This window comes from Oryctolagus cuniculus, chromosome 5 (genome assembly GCF_964237555.1).
Source record: "Oryctolagus cuniculus chromosome 5, mOryCun1.1, whole genome shotgun sequence".
NCBI lineage: Eukaryota > Metazoa > Chordata > Mammalia > Lagomorpha > Leporidae > Oryctolagus > Oryctolagus cuniculus.
Genome location: NC_091436.1, coordinates 75048061 through 75062041, shown reverse-complemented (window position 1 = coordinate 75062041; position 13981 = coordinate 75048061). Strand labels below are relative to the sequence as shown.

Here is a 13981-nt window from a genome sequence, read left to right as displayed (position 1 = left end):
ACTCAGCTTTGTGAAGAGTCCATTGGCTAGAAGTGGACCTTAATGGTTCTTGTTCTCATTCTAGGAATAACTTATCACTGGCACATCTCATCCATACTAATCCCATAACAGATCTGAGATCTTAAAGCACTGGGAGATGTTTGTTGTTCTAAGCTGGAATTGTCAATAGCCATCTTAAATTCAGTTTGTATTTGTGTTTATGGCACTGTTTCTACATTATTTGAGGAAGACCTAAAGTTTCACTTAAGAGTTTAGAAAGGACATGGGGATAAATGTTTTAGGATAGGATAGAGTGAAGGGATATTTCACAATGAGTAAGTTTAGAAATCTCACAAAATACAAAAAAAAATGTAGATTAATTCATAAATCTAGTGCAGTGGTCACACATAAACACTGCAGGCTGATAAAGTGGACTTACTTCCTGCTTGAAATCTTTCATTTTCTTTTGATGTTCTCCTAGTGAAGCAAAATCTCACACAATTAAGAATAACTACAGCCCTTTTCTCTCCTAACCAACAGTTGCTCAGTTTTTTTGTATTTATTTATTTAAAGATTTATTTATTTATTTGAAAGGCAGAGTTACAGAGAGGCTCAGAGAGAGAGAGAGAGAGAGAGAGAACTCTGCCATCCAATGGTTAATTCCCCAGTTGGCTGCAACGGGCAGAGCTGTGCCAATCCGAAGCCAGGAGCCAGGAGCTTCTTCTGGGTCTCCTATGTGGGTGCAGGGGCCCAAGCACATGGCCCATGTTCTACTGCTTTCCCAGGCCATAGCAGAGAGCTGAATTGGAAGTGGACCAGCTGGGATTTGAACCAGCACCCATATGGGACACTGCAGGTGGCAAGTCTATCTGCTATGCCATAGCACCAGCCCCTCTTGTATTTAGTTATAAATGGAGGATTGTACTGTGTGTAGACATGGTCATGTACAAGGCTGGAGAAGGCATCTGAGTGACAGGCAGATGGTCAGATTGGAAAGAGTAACACACACACACTTGTGCACACATCCTGACACATGCAGAGAGTTTTGCAGTGAGATGCACACACACTGAGGAGACAGAGTGTCTAGGAACAGAGACTTGTAGGTATACTGGTTGGACCAGTTCAGACACAGATGGACACCCACACAAATACAAATTTGAGAAGAGGGGCTCTGTTAGAAGAGAGAAAAAGACTCTGTGGGGGTGAGAGGAGAAAATCAGAGGACAGAGAGCAAGAGAGTGGTTGAGAGAAGGAGAGTAGAGGAATATAAATATCATGCATGGAGTGCACCGGAGTCCGGGTCCCCTCAGTGATGTGGAGGTGAAACAGCATCGGGGCAGTGGGGCTGGTGAAAGAAAGCACACTGACTTGATTGCTCTCCTTTTTAGTATTCAAGAAATGCTGACAGGCCAGAGGCTTTGCCACTCTGAATCTCACAATGATAGCGTCCTGGCAGCGCTGAATCAGCAAAGAAGCGACGGCATCCTCTGCGACGTCACCCTGATTGCAGAGGAACAGAAATTCCATGCTCACAAGGCAGTCCTAGCAGCATGCAGTGACTATTTCCGGGTAAGTTAAGGTGGTTTGTTTTATCTGCTAAGATATCACTACACAGAGCATGGCAGTGTTTCCTGAATTGTCACTCAGCTGGTTCCTCAGTAGATCTGGAACTGAAATCATGATCCTATTAGATGGTGGTCCTCAGAGTTTGAATGTTGGGGACCTGTGTTCTTTCTTCAGAAGAATGAGATCTGGGGCCTTGTTGGGATCCTTCCTGGGCTGGACCCCTGGATGTCTGAGCAGACTTTTGTTTGCATCTGAGCCAAGGGAGTTGGCGCTTTACTACTGTGAGAAAGTATAGCACTGTAGTGTTCCATATGGGGATGTGTTTTTGAATTCAGAATAAGAAGAACAATCAACAAAACAGTTTGTTAAAATATAGGAAGTCCTCAAATGTGTTTAGTGTTTCATAATTTTTTTAAAAAAATGTCTATCTATGTTCTTAATGTTTTATAATTATTTGGTGCTGTGACAGAGGTGCAGTTGGCCTAATGGACTTTTCTGGTTGACAAGTGTGGTTGAAGAAGACCTGTTGTCTTGTTTAGTAGAACTGTGGAGTTTGCTCTCCAGCAGCTAAGATGTGGTGATGTGATTGTTGTTTTTTGGAAGATGGAAGTGTACAGTGTAGTTACAGTTGATCATATACCAATTACTTAGCATTTTCTGTGGTTCAGATGGTAGACAAAGAACTTCATATGCATAAATCATATAATCCTCACAACAATCTGCTGTACAAATGCATATGCATACTATTAAAATAATCCTTGAGTATATAAGGAAACTGAATCTCAGAGGTTAAGTAATAAGCTGTACAGTTCCAACATGGCAAATCTAGAATGCAAATTTATATCAACTCTCGTGAGCTGTTCTAACTCTTCCTATGGGAAGAACAAAAACCAGATTATTAACCAGAACTTTAGAAGTATTAATTTCTGAATATCTGCTATTTTAATTATTATGTAATTTTCTCATCTATGTTATTTCAATTAATCAGGGACCAGGTAATACTTTGGAAATGTAACAATCTGTAACTCTGTATAAGTGGTAATGTACATGAACCAGCTAAGATCAATGGGCATTTGGTTGGCTTGGATATTTCCAATAATAATTTTGTTTTTGATGTTTAAGAGAAAATATCAACTGCACTCAGGTGCCAACCAGCAGTCACAGAGAATTTTCAAAAATGCCAAACCATAAAAGGAAACTTTTAAAAAAAGTCATTTTAAATATGATGAGACTGAGTAATGTAGAGGATAAAGAGGTAATTGCTTGAATGTTTCTAAAATGAAAAATAGAGATTTGATCTAATTCTTAATTCTAAAAGAAGGGGTTTTATTCTACAGTAGATCTTAGAGTGACCTTTTAGTTCCATTAATGTAATGATACATTTTATACACCTTCACATTGTCAAGTATTAATCTTCCAGAAAGATGACATTAGTCAGAGGGCCTCTGAAACAGCAAAATACTTTAGACTACATGTACATCATGTGAGTTTTGTCTTCTTGTAGGCCATGGTGTAACCCTGTTGATGTTTAGCTTCTTTTTACATAAGTCTTGGTCTGTTGAGCTTTGAAATCATTTATAGGAAATGTGAGATAGAGGGTGTGAACAAGTGCATGCACACAGGCGCAAGACCATCTCTCTCCTTTGTTAGCCTTTGCCAATGTTTTCTGCTTCACTTGGCTTTTCGTCTGTTCTGCCACTGTGCTTCTTATACTCTGATAGGGTATAGAGAGTGCCTCCTTTATGATACCCATATTATGCAGGTTGTGAAGACAGCTTTATTACTCATGTTTTGCAAATGTCGTATATTTAAGTAACTTGCCAAAGGACTCCCAGGCGTTATCTAGAAGGGTTGATTTTCTCCATATTTGTCCACTGCTAGAGTCATACACAGTTCCTTCCACCTCACAACATGCTTGTAAAGTGAACATTAAGTGGCTTGCACACTGGTCATTCAGAAAGAGAAATCAAAACAAAGTGGGATTAGTTGCACTGAATTCCTCTTTGCACTGTGCAGAGTACCTAGACATACTCTGAGCTGTACAGAACTTGTGTGTAGATGTCATACTGGAAGTAATTTTTGCTTGTACCCAGTGTCTTTTGTTAGCTTTTGCTATGAAACAGACTTCCTCAAAATTTAGGATCTGAGTTGTTTTTCTGGTCTGCTAGCCCAGCTGATCTATGCTGGATTTGCTGTTGCATCAGTGATTAACTGGAGGCTTGGTTGGAGGCTGTATGATCTAAGTTGACCTTGTTTACGTGTTTAGTGATTGGTGGGCTGCTGGCTGCTGTGATAGGGAAAACTAGGCCATGTATTTCTCACACACAGGCTAACCTGGGCTTTTTCACATGGTGACTAAATTCTAAATAGAGATAGGTGGTAAGCTTTAATGCACAGGTGCCTTTTTTTTTTTTTTGGACAGGCAGAGTGGACAATGAGAGAGAGAGAGCGACAGAGAGAAAGGTCTTCCTTTTACCATTGGTTCACCCTCCAATGGCCGCTGTGGCCGGAGCACCGCGCTGATCCGAAACCAGGAGCCAGGTGCTTCTCTTGGTCTCCCATGCAGGTGCAGGGCCCAAGGACTTGGGCCATCCTCCTCTGCACTCCCAGGCCCCAGCAGAGAGCTGGACTGGAAGAGGGGCAACTGGGACAGAATCCGGTGCCCCCACCGGGACTAGAACCCAGTGTGCCGGTGCCGCAAGGTGGAGGATTAGCCTAGTGAGCCGCGGTGCCGGCCACACAGATGCCTTTCAAGCCTTTGTTTGTATCCTGCTTATTAATGTCTCATTGGCCAAGCAAGTCACAAAGTCAAGCCCTGAATTGATATAAAAGGTCCTGGAAGGGCATAGATGCAGGAAGAGGAAGAATTTATTGCCATGTTTGCAATCTATAGCTGTCAACAACTATCAAGAATCTGAGGTTTTACCCTATTTGCAAGCTACCTAGTTAGCCTAGCATGATTTCATGAATGCCAGTAGAAGACATGAGACTCCTAAGTCAGAAACAAAGGACATTTTATTACCCATGGCAGCAGCAGCATCTGTTTCCTGGATCCCAATTCACTCAGGATGACATGAAGAGGGCCAGATTACATTATTATACAAAAGGGTGGGTTGTATTACAGGAGAGGATCAAGTCTATCCTTTGCTCTGGAGAGAGACATTTTATACTGACAGCAAGTATATCTACCCTTTATCATATGAACATGTATTGTCTTTAGAGTTGTAAGAAAACCTGCCCCTTGCTCTGGAGTGAGATACCACACTGTCTTTCAAGGTTATTTGCTATGGAAACATCCTTGAGAATAGAGTTCAGAATAAGGAACAGTTGTCTCACTAACAGTCTATATAGAAATGCATGAGACCCATGAAGAATTGTCTCCCAACAGCCACTTGACTTAAACTTTTTTGTCTTTTCCTTGTCTCTTAAGCTCTACTTCACTGAAGCACCTGGAAATAGTATTCTGTCCTAATAATTGCCATTTCTCCGAATACTTAAAATATCACCTTATTCTTTGTAAGTGCTAAATATAAATATTGAGTGAATGGAGAAATGTTTTCTGATTGTCATAGAACTCCATGTATATTTCAATTGTGAAAATTCTGAATATAAAAATATTCAAGTGATTTGTGGGGTTTTTCTTCTAGGGTGATCTGTTCATGTTAATTAAGTAGTTTGATGTAAACTAGATTTCTGTATTCTATACTCTGATACCTGGCGGAATATTTTGATGCTAAAATAATTGTTGTTTTGATTCAGGAAAGATGGGGATTCAAGGGTGAGATGGACCAAACTTTGGTGTAAACTCTTCCTTTATAATGATCTCAGAGTGAACATCAGCTTCTCTTGCTTAAAATATGAATAATGAATGGTTGAGCAAAAAGTACTATGACTTCCTGTGCTCATCATTTTACAATAAAGCTGTAAAACATATTCTTCAGCCAAGTAATAATGACTTTCTTAAAAAGGTTAAAAAATAGGCTTAATTTCAGCAGTGTGGGCACAGCATGGCATTAGTCCAATGTTATAAATGAGTCAGCCCAGGGACTTCCTTTGTAACAGTGTACAGTAGTGGTGGAAGGAAGAAAAGGATGAACTTAGGAGTCAGATGTGGATTTGAATCTAACAGCAGGGACTTTATCTATCTGATCAAGGTTATTGGTCACAGTGCCTGCTATTTTAATTAATTGTTGTTGAGTTATTCATCTTCACTGTTTGTTCTAAGAGTTTAGGGAAGCCATCTTACTTCTGTGAACCTGTATTTTCTCAGCTGCTAATTGATAATCATCAAGCATAGCTCTCAGGATGGTCTCATATAAACCTTACCTGTTTCACTCCTTAGAGTCACCTACGATTTTTGGCCATGCTGTGCCTAGGTGCTGATGGGAAAAAAGGTCAATTTATCTCTAGGTTTGGCTTGTTGCAGGCCCACTCACCTTTGAAGAGTTAGAATAACTCAGGTTTCATCCTTTCCCATCTTCCTTTTCTGAGTCCTTGCTTTTTACTTAGAACATTAGCAGTAGCCACCTGACTTTTCTCCTCCTCTGTCAGTATCTTTCCAAACCATTGTGCAGATGATTGCATAAACAGCCTTCACTCCTGCTAAGGTTCCCCAAGGCTCCTCACTGCCTGCCAGACTCCTGGAGGGGCCCACATGCTGTCTCATCATCGTTCATCCTCCCCACTTTGTTCTCTCCTCTGTTCATCCCATTGTGCAGCAAATGCTGTTCCCCAGATATACTCTATTCCACTTCCAGGCATTTGTATGCCTCAGCTTTGCACCTGTAACTTCCTACTTGCCTCTCAGTCTGCCCTGTCCATCTTCCAAGGCTTGTTGAAGCCAACCACAAGTGTGATGTCCTTTATAAAGCCTGATTCTAAAAAGCATCCTCTGTCGCCTCCTTATATTCATATACAAGGTCTCCCTTTTCTGAAATTGTGAAACTTTCAGCTGGTTTGCTTCAAGGAATTAGTTTAGCTATCAGGTGTCACAGCCCTTTTCCTAAGTCTCGACTGGCGAAGGTCTGGTGAAGTCCATCAAAGTACTATTGAACGCAATGGAATAGGGAAGTTTCAACTAGAAGTAGCAGGAGAGGTGAGGGACCTTGTGGCCTAGCCTGTGTATACGGGAGGTGGGAATGAGTCAGCCTCTTGTCCCGCTCCCCTTGGAAGTGCCATTGACAGTGGGGACATATAAAACACAGGGCCCCAGTGTGGGCAGCCCTGGGCTGTGGGTCACGTTGTAGGTTCTGGAAACTGTTGTTTAACATTTGCTATCTCAAGCTTAAATTTCCGTGAACGCCTACACTTTCTGGCCAGAAAGCAGATGTCTTCACTGTCTAACATAGCTTCATATATGTGTTGGTAAAGTGATTCAAATACGACATTTTGGAAAGTTAAATATTTGAATTTCTTTTTCCTGTAAAGCCTAAGTGTACTTCTGCCTATGTTAATTTTTAGATTTGAGAGAAGGGCATAAAGCCCATGATTTAAAAAAAAATCTCAGTTTCATGTATCTTTGATAATCATCTTGATAATTGCTAGTTACTATTAAAATGATAGAAATGGCATAAAATTATTAAAATATTAAAGAATATATACTATTTAATTAGAAATGATTTTATTTATTTATTTGAGAGGTAGAGTTACAGACAGTGAGAGGAAGAGACAGAGAAAAAGATATTACATCCGCTGGTTCACTCCCCAAATGGCCGCAATGGCTGCAGCTGCACCAATCCAAAGCCAGGAGCCAGGAGCTTCTGCTAGGTCTCCCATGTGGGTACAGGGGCACAAGCACTTGGGCCATCTTCTGCTTTCCCAGGCCATAGCAAAGAGCTGGATTGGAAGAGGAGCCAGAGGGACTAGAACTGGTGCCCATATGGGATGTTGGCACTGCAGGCGGAGGATTAATCCCCTGTGCCACAGTGCCTGCCCATAGAAATGGTTTCTTTCAACTCAGTAAGCATTTGCTGTATACTGATGCTTTTCTAGACACTGAATGAACTCATAGTCTGGTTGGAAATACAGACAAGAGAAGAAATAACTGAAATACAATGTAATTGGTACTGGAGGCTTAGGGTAGTGTTTTGGGCCCAAACCTTGTTTTTCATTCCTTGACCCTTTTTTGTATTCTCAATAACAACAATAATAACTGCCATTAATTGAGCATTTACTGTGCTCTAGGCAATTACTCTGAATGTCTTGGGTGCATCCGTTTCATCCTCTGAGAAACCTGTAAGATGGGTATTAATATCATCTTCATTTTAAAAATAAAGAAAAGGGGGCTCCATATTTAAATTGCCCACATGCTTCACAACAATGAAGTAAGAGCTGATGCGGGGCCCTGAGTGAGTGAGGAAGAGGTGACTGGACACAGAAGGCAGCCTTTGAGGAGGGATTTGGAGGGGAGAGAATGGACAGGATGACCATCATAGCAGAATGGCAGGACACGTGATGATGGCCAGAAGAGGAAAGACTTACGGGGAAGACCTAAGGCTCCTGCTGTGGGTTTCAGGGACAGAGAGAGCAAGGGGGATCTTCACTCTGATCACAGGCCCGAGGAAAGGAGTGTGTTGGGATAAGGGCAACCACAAGGCATTTTAAAGGCTGCTGTACCACTGAGGGAGTGCATGAAGAAGACTGTGTGTATGAAGATGTTGTTTGAGCCCTCATAGAGAGGTAGCACCAATGCCTTTTTGCTGTTTGGATATTTGTGTTCCACAGTACCTAGCATGCCACAAACCCTCAATCTTCAGCTCCCTGTTGGCTTCCCACAGGAGCAGTTTCCTGCTGTGCTGTGCAGGTGAACCCTCATCAATTCCCTACTTAGAATTTTCCACCAAAGAATAGCCACATGTGTCCTATCTGTTTAACACACTGGCGTGTCTCATTTCCTAATAAGTACCCTGTACAGGCTTGAAGATAATAGCACTGCTGACATCAGAACATATAAGGGAACTGTTGCTGGGTCTGTGTTGTCTCCTCTGCATTCCATCTCTTGATAGGCTCTTCATTAACATTTCTGATTCTCAGAAATCCCATGTAGAGACCTATGGTGTTTATTACATTAAGCATAAACAGCAGCATATTGTCAATGATCTTTCTTCCATCCCCCAAGCCTGTAGCCTGCTTCCATCCCCCAAGCCTGTAGCCTGCTGCCTTTGTTCCTAGCCTGTTTCTCAACCTCCATCAGTTCTGTAAACCCCTTATATGCTTCCTTATATCTCTTCATGAAAATTAACAATAAAAAATCAGTGTACCTAAAAGCTATAGGAATATTAAATAGTTTCTAATAGTCATCCATGCCAGACCCATGTGCTGAGAGTCACTGGATTTGGTGCTATAATTACGATTCATTTGATCTGCAGGAATAGTGTCACAATCTGATTAAAACAGCCTCCTAGAATTAAAGTTTAGCTGGTGAGTAAGCATTTAGTCTGGTGGTTAGGATACTTACATCTCACATTAGAGTACCTGGATTTGATTCCTGCCTATGGCTCCTGAATCCAGCTCCCTGCTAATGCAGACCCTGTGAGATGGTAGGGATGGCTTAAGTAATTGGGTTCTTGCCACTGTTGTGGGAGACCTGGATTGCATTTCTGGCACAAGCTTTGGCCCTGACCCAACCCTGGCCATTGTGGGCATTTGGGGAGTGATACTGTGAACTGTGAAACTGTGATCTATTTCTCTCTTTCTATCTCTATCTGCCTCTAAAATAACTTTTTAAAAAATATTAGCTAGGGGTAACTTGTACCTAATCTTTATAAAAATAATTCCATTAAAACCAAATAAAATAACCCAAAAGCCTTCAATACATTTAGTAATTTTAGTTTGCCATTTTAAACATATTTATTTATTTATGTCTTCACTATTTAAGTGGTAGAGAGACAGGGACAGATAGGTAGAGACCTCCCATCTGCTGGCCTACTCTCCAAAGGCCCAGGATGAATCAGGCTAAGTTCCAGGAGCCAGGAACCCAATCCAGTATCTGTTAGAAATGGAAGAGGATAGCTAGACAATGAGGTTTCATCAGCTTTGAAATACAACAAAGACTCTAAGAAGGAAAGATAATAAACTGAAGAAAGTCTGTAATGGGCAGATCAACAGAGCCCATTCACGTGAGCATTCGCATGAATGGTGCTTTTTTGCAAAGTAAGTATTGTACTTTTTTGTCTGGGTTTTGATAGTAAAAACATTAAGAAAATAATTTGTTTTCCATTGTAGTCATCTATTGTCACTGTACTTTATGGAATTTTGAAATGAACAATTCCTGACAATAGAAAAAGATAACAATCCAAGTATTAGAATCAATTTGCCCCTACTCTGTTCTCTTTCTGATGTCAAATTTCTGATGTCATTCTATGCAACTATGAAATAATTTAGCTGTAATATTTTTTATTTTAAATAACTTTTCAAACATCTGCATTTTAATTTTCTTAGATTTTGCTTGATATTTAATATTTTATTTACTATGTTATTTTTTTTTTTTTGGAACTTAGAGATCTTTATTTTTTTTTTTAAACTTTTATTTAATGCATATAATTTTCCGAAGTACGACTTATGGATTACAATGGCTTCCCCCCCATACCGTCCCTCCCACCCACAACCCTCCCCTTTCCCACTCCCTCTCCCCTTCCATTCACATCAAGATTCATTTTCGATTATCTTAATATACAGAAGATCAGCTTAGTATACATTAAGTATGGATTTCAACAGTTTGCTCCCACACAGAAACATAAAGTGAAAAATAATAGATGATTTTTTTAAATGATGATGAAATCAGAGCAGACCTATTGTCATGTTTAATCCCAGTGAGAGTCAAGTTGGGAATTGATAATTTCTTTTTTTTTTTTTTTCTTTTCTTTTTTTTTTTTTTTACAGAGGATCAGTTTAGTATGCATTAAGTAAGGATTTCAACAGTTTGCACCCCCATAGAAACACAAAGTGAAATATATTGTTTGAGTACTCGTTATAGCATTAAATCTCAATGTACAGCACATTAAGGATAGAGATCCTACATGAGGAGTAAGTGCACAGTGACTCCTGTTGTTGACTTTACCAATTGACACTCCTGTCTATGGCATCAGTAATCTCCCTATGCTCCAGTCATGAGTTTCCAAGGCTATGGAAGCCCTCTGAGTTCTCCGACTCTTATCTTGTTTAGACAAGGTCATAGTCAAAGTGGAGGTTCTCTCCTCCCTTCAGAGAAAGGTACCTCCTTCTTTGATGACCTGTTCTTTCCACTGGGATCTCACTCGCAGAGATCTTTTGCCAGAGTGTCTTGGCTTTCCATGCCTGAAATACTCTCATGAGCTTTTCAGCCAGCTCCGAATGCCTTTAGGGCTGATTCTGAGGCCAGAGTGCTATTTAGGACATCTGCCATTCTATGAGTCTGCTGAGTATCTCACTTCCCATGTTGGATCACTCTCCCCTTTATTTACTCCATCGGTTAGCGTTAGCAGGTACTAGACTTGTCTATGTGTTCCCTTTGACTCCCAGTCCCTTCACCATGACCAACTGTGAACTGAAACTGATCACCTGGAACAGTGAGATGGCATTGGTACATGCCACCTCGATGGGATTGAATTGGAATCCCCTGGTATGCTTCCAACTCCACCACTTGGGGCAAGTCAGCCTGAGCATGTCCCAAATTATACATCTCTTCCCTCTCCCATTCCCACCACCATGTTCAACAGGGATCACATTTCAGTTAATTTTCAACACTTAAGAATAACTGTGCATCAATTACAGATCTAAACCAGTCATATTAAGTAGAACAGATAAAAAAAACTACTAAGAGGGATAATGTATTAAGTTGTTCATTAACAGTCAGGGCTATGCTGATCAAGCCACCATTTCCCATAGTGTCCACCTCACTCCAACAGGTTTCCCTCTTGGTGTTCAGTCAGTCGTCACCGATCAGGGAGAACATATGGTATTTGTCCCTTTGGGACTGGCTTATTTCACTCAGCATGATGTGTTCCAGATTCCTCCATTTTGTTGCAAATGACTGGATTTCGTTGTTTCTTACTGCGGTATAGTATTCTAAAGAGTACTGTTGGTGGGAATGCAAGCTGGTCAAGCCACTATGGAAGTCAGTGTGGAGATTCCTCAGAAACCTGAAGATAACCCTACCGTTCGACCCAGCCATCCCACTCCTTGGAATTTACCCAAAGGAATTTAAATTGGCAAACAAAAAAGCGGTCTGCACCCTAATGTTTATTGCAGCTCAATTCACAATAGCTAAGACCTGGAACCAACCTAAATGCCCATCAACGATAGACTGGATAAAGAAACTATTTTATTTTTTTTAAAGAATTTATTTATTTATTTGAGAGGTAGAGTTACAGACAGGGAGAGACAGAGAGAAAGGTCTTTCTTCCATTGGTTCACTCCCCAAATGGCCAAAGCCAGGAGCCAGGTGCTTCTTCCTGGTCTCCCACGTGGGTGTGGGCCATCTTCTACTGCTTTCCCAGGCCACAGCAGAGTGGATTGGAAGAGGAGCAGCTGGAACTAGAACTGGCACCTATTTGGGATGCCGGTGCCGCAGGCGGAGGATTAACCTACTATGCCACGGCCCCAGCCCCTATTATTTTCAATACAGTAGCTATTGCTACTTCATGCATAATCAGAACCTTTGGATGGTTTTACAAAAGTAGCAAAAAGAAAATGAGATGACAGCTGAAGGGACAGGGAAACAAGGGTCAGCAATATATCAACATATCATGAGGTATGTGTTTAATGAAAGCCAGGAAAGAATAAGTTTTGATAGTGACAGTCTGAGAAAGATCAATGAAAATTCAGAAAAATTGAACAAACTGGTTTCAGTTGAGGGAAAAGAAGCAAAACTAAAAAGTTCTATATAAAACTATCAATCACTGCTACTCAAAATGTGGTCCAAGAACCAGTGCCAGACTGTGAAATGCCTGTTCACTGTCCGTGCTGATGAGCTGCGGAATGTAAATCGGCTACATCATGCTGCTCTGTGTTAGTTCATTCACATTTTTCTCATGGGAAGTCATTCTCTAGGAAGCATGAAGGGAATTCCTTTGTCTTCTGGCAAGGGTTCCCTATGTTGTCTGCATTCACAAGGAGCCGTTTACAGACTATGTTGAGGAGCACTGATGCAGATAAATGCATGATTTCATTCTTAGATATTTTTGACACTGCTAGATAATATATGGTACGATTATAATCTCTATTGAGAATACTTTTGCCATTTTCTAGATATCAAATGAAACTGGCAGCAATTTTTTTCCTGCCCTTAGTATCATTTTTGGTATCATTATTTTTCATTCTAATAAGTTGAAAACAATTTTCTTAGATGTATTAAACATAATTGCTCACATATGGAGCAGTCAGTGTGTTCTTCACCAGGTGAGTAGGTTAATTCTGATATATCCATAAAATGGAATATTATTCAGTGATAAAAAGAAATGAGCTTTCAAACCATGAAAAGAGCTGGTAGAAACTTGAGTTTATAATATAAAGTGAAAGAAGCTATACCGAAATGCCTGTGTACTGTGTGTTTCCAACTATGACATTTTGAAAAAGGCAAAATTATGGCTACCATAAAAAAGTTTGCTAGGGAATTGAGAGAGAGAAGGAGAACTAGATGGCACACAGAATTTTAGGGCTTTGAAACTATCTCATATGATACTTTAAGGTGCCTATCTGTCATTATACATTTGTCAGAACCCATGAAATGCACAATACCAGGAGTGAACTCAAATGTAAACTCTGGACTTTGGCTGGCAGTGATGGGTAAAAGTCGATTCCTCAGTGTTGCCATTCGTCAGTCTTGCCATCAGTGGACATGCTGATGGTGGAGGAAGCTCTGCCCGGGAGCCGGAAGGAGCTGTGTGGAGTTATCTCTACTTTCTGCTCAATTTTGATGCAAACCTAAAAGTGCTCTAAAATAAGATTTATTAAATAGATATTTTATAAATGAAGAAAGATATTGCAGGTGCCGCACAGCTCTTATATAATTTAATGTTTTCAGGGAAGGTGACCTACCAGTGAAAGATCTATTTTTTTTTCTTTTTAAGCATTGAATAAGCAATTAGAATGTGAAAATGAAATGTATCCCTTTAGGGAAGAGTCCAGTTTTAATATAGTAAGTCGTGGTTGATCAGTTCTTAGTTTTAAAGTGGAGTGATTCTAAGAATAACAGGAATGAGTAGTTGTAGATGGAGAGCAGCAATCTGAAGATGAGTTAATGACTGTTCCTTTAAAGAGCATCACTATTCATTCTGATAGCATGTTGAGCACCTGCATATGCAGGACATTGTACTTGGGCTGTTGCAGGCGAGAAAAATAAATAAGACACCATTTTAGCTTGGGTGCTCTGTAGAAACAGATCCAAGAGGAGATAATGATTGATATAGATTGATTGATTGATTGATTCACTGTAAGGAATTGGCTTATGTGATTATGG

The 13981-nt window shown here is 40.4% G+C and overlaps 1 protein-coding gene across 5 annotated transcripts in view; it reads left to right on the top strand.

Annotated features, from left to right (window-relative positions):
- The window catches only part of KLHL32 (kelch like family member 32), a 256551-nt gene that overhangs the window by 65097 nt on the left and 177473 nt on the right, over window positions 1-13981 (top strand). For all 5 annotated transcript variants that reach the window (XM_051855442.2, XM_008263237.4, XM_017345291.3 and 2 more), the window contains one exon: window positions 1368-1548. In XM_051855442.2, the coding sequence (XP_051711402.1) occupies window positions 1378-1548 (171 nt within the window). In that variant the 5' untranslated portion in view covers window positions 1368-1377. The remainder of the gene's footprint in view (window positions 1-1367; window positions 1549-13981) is intronic.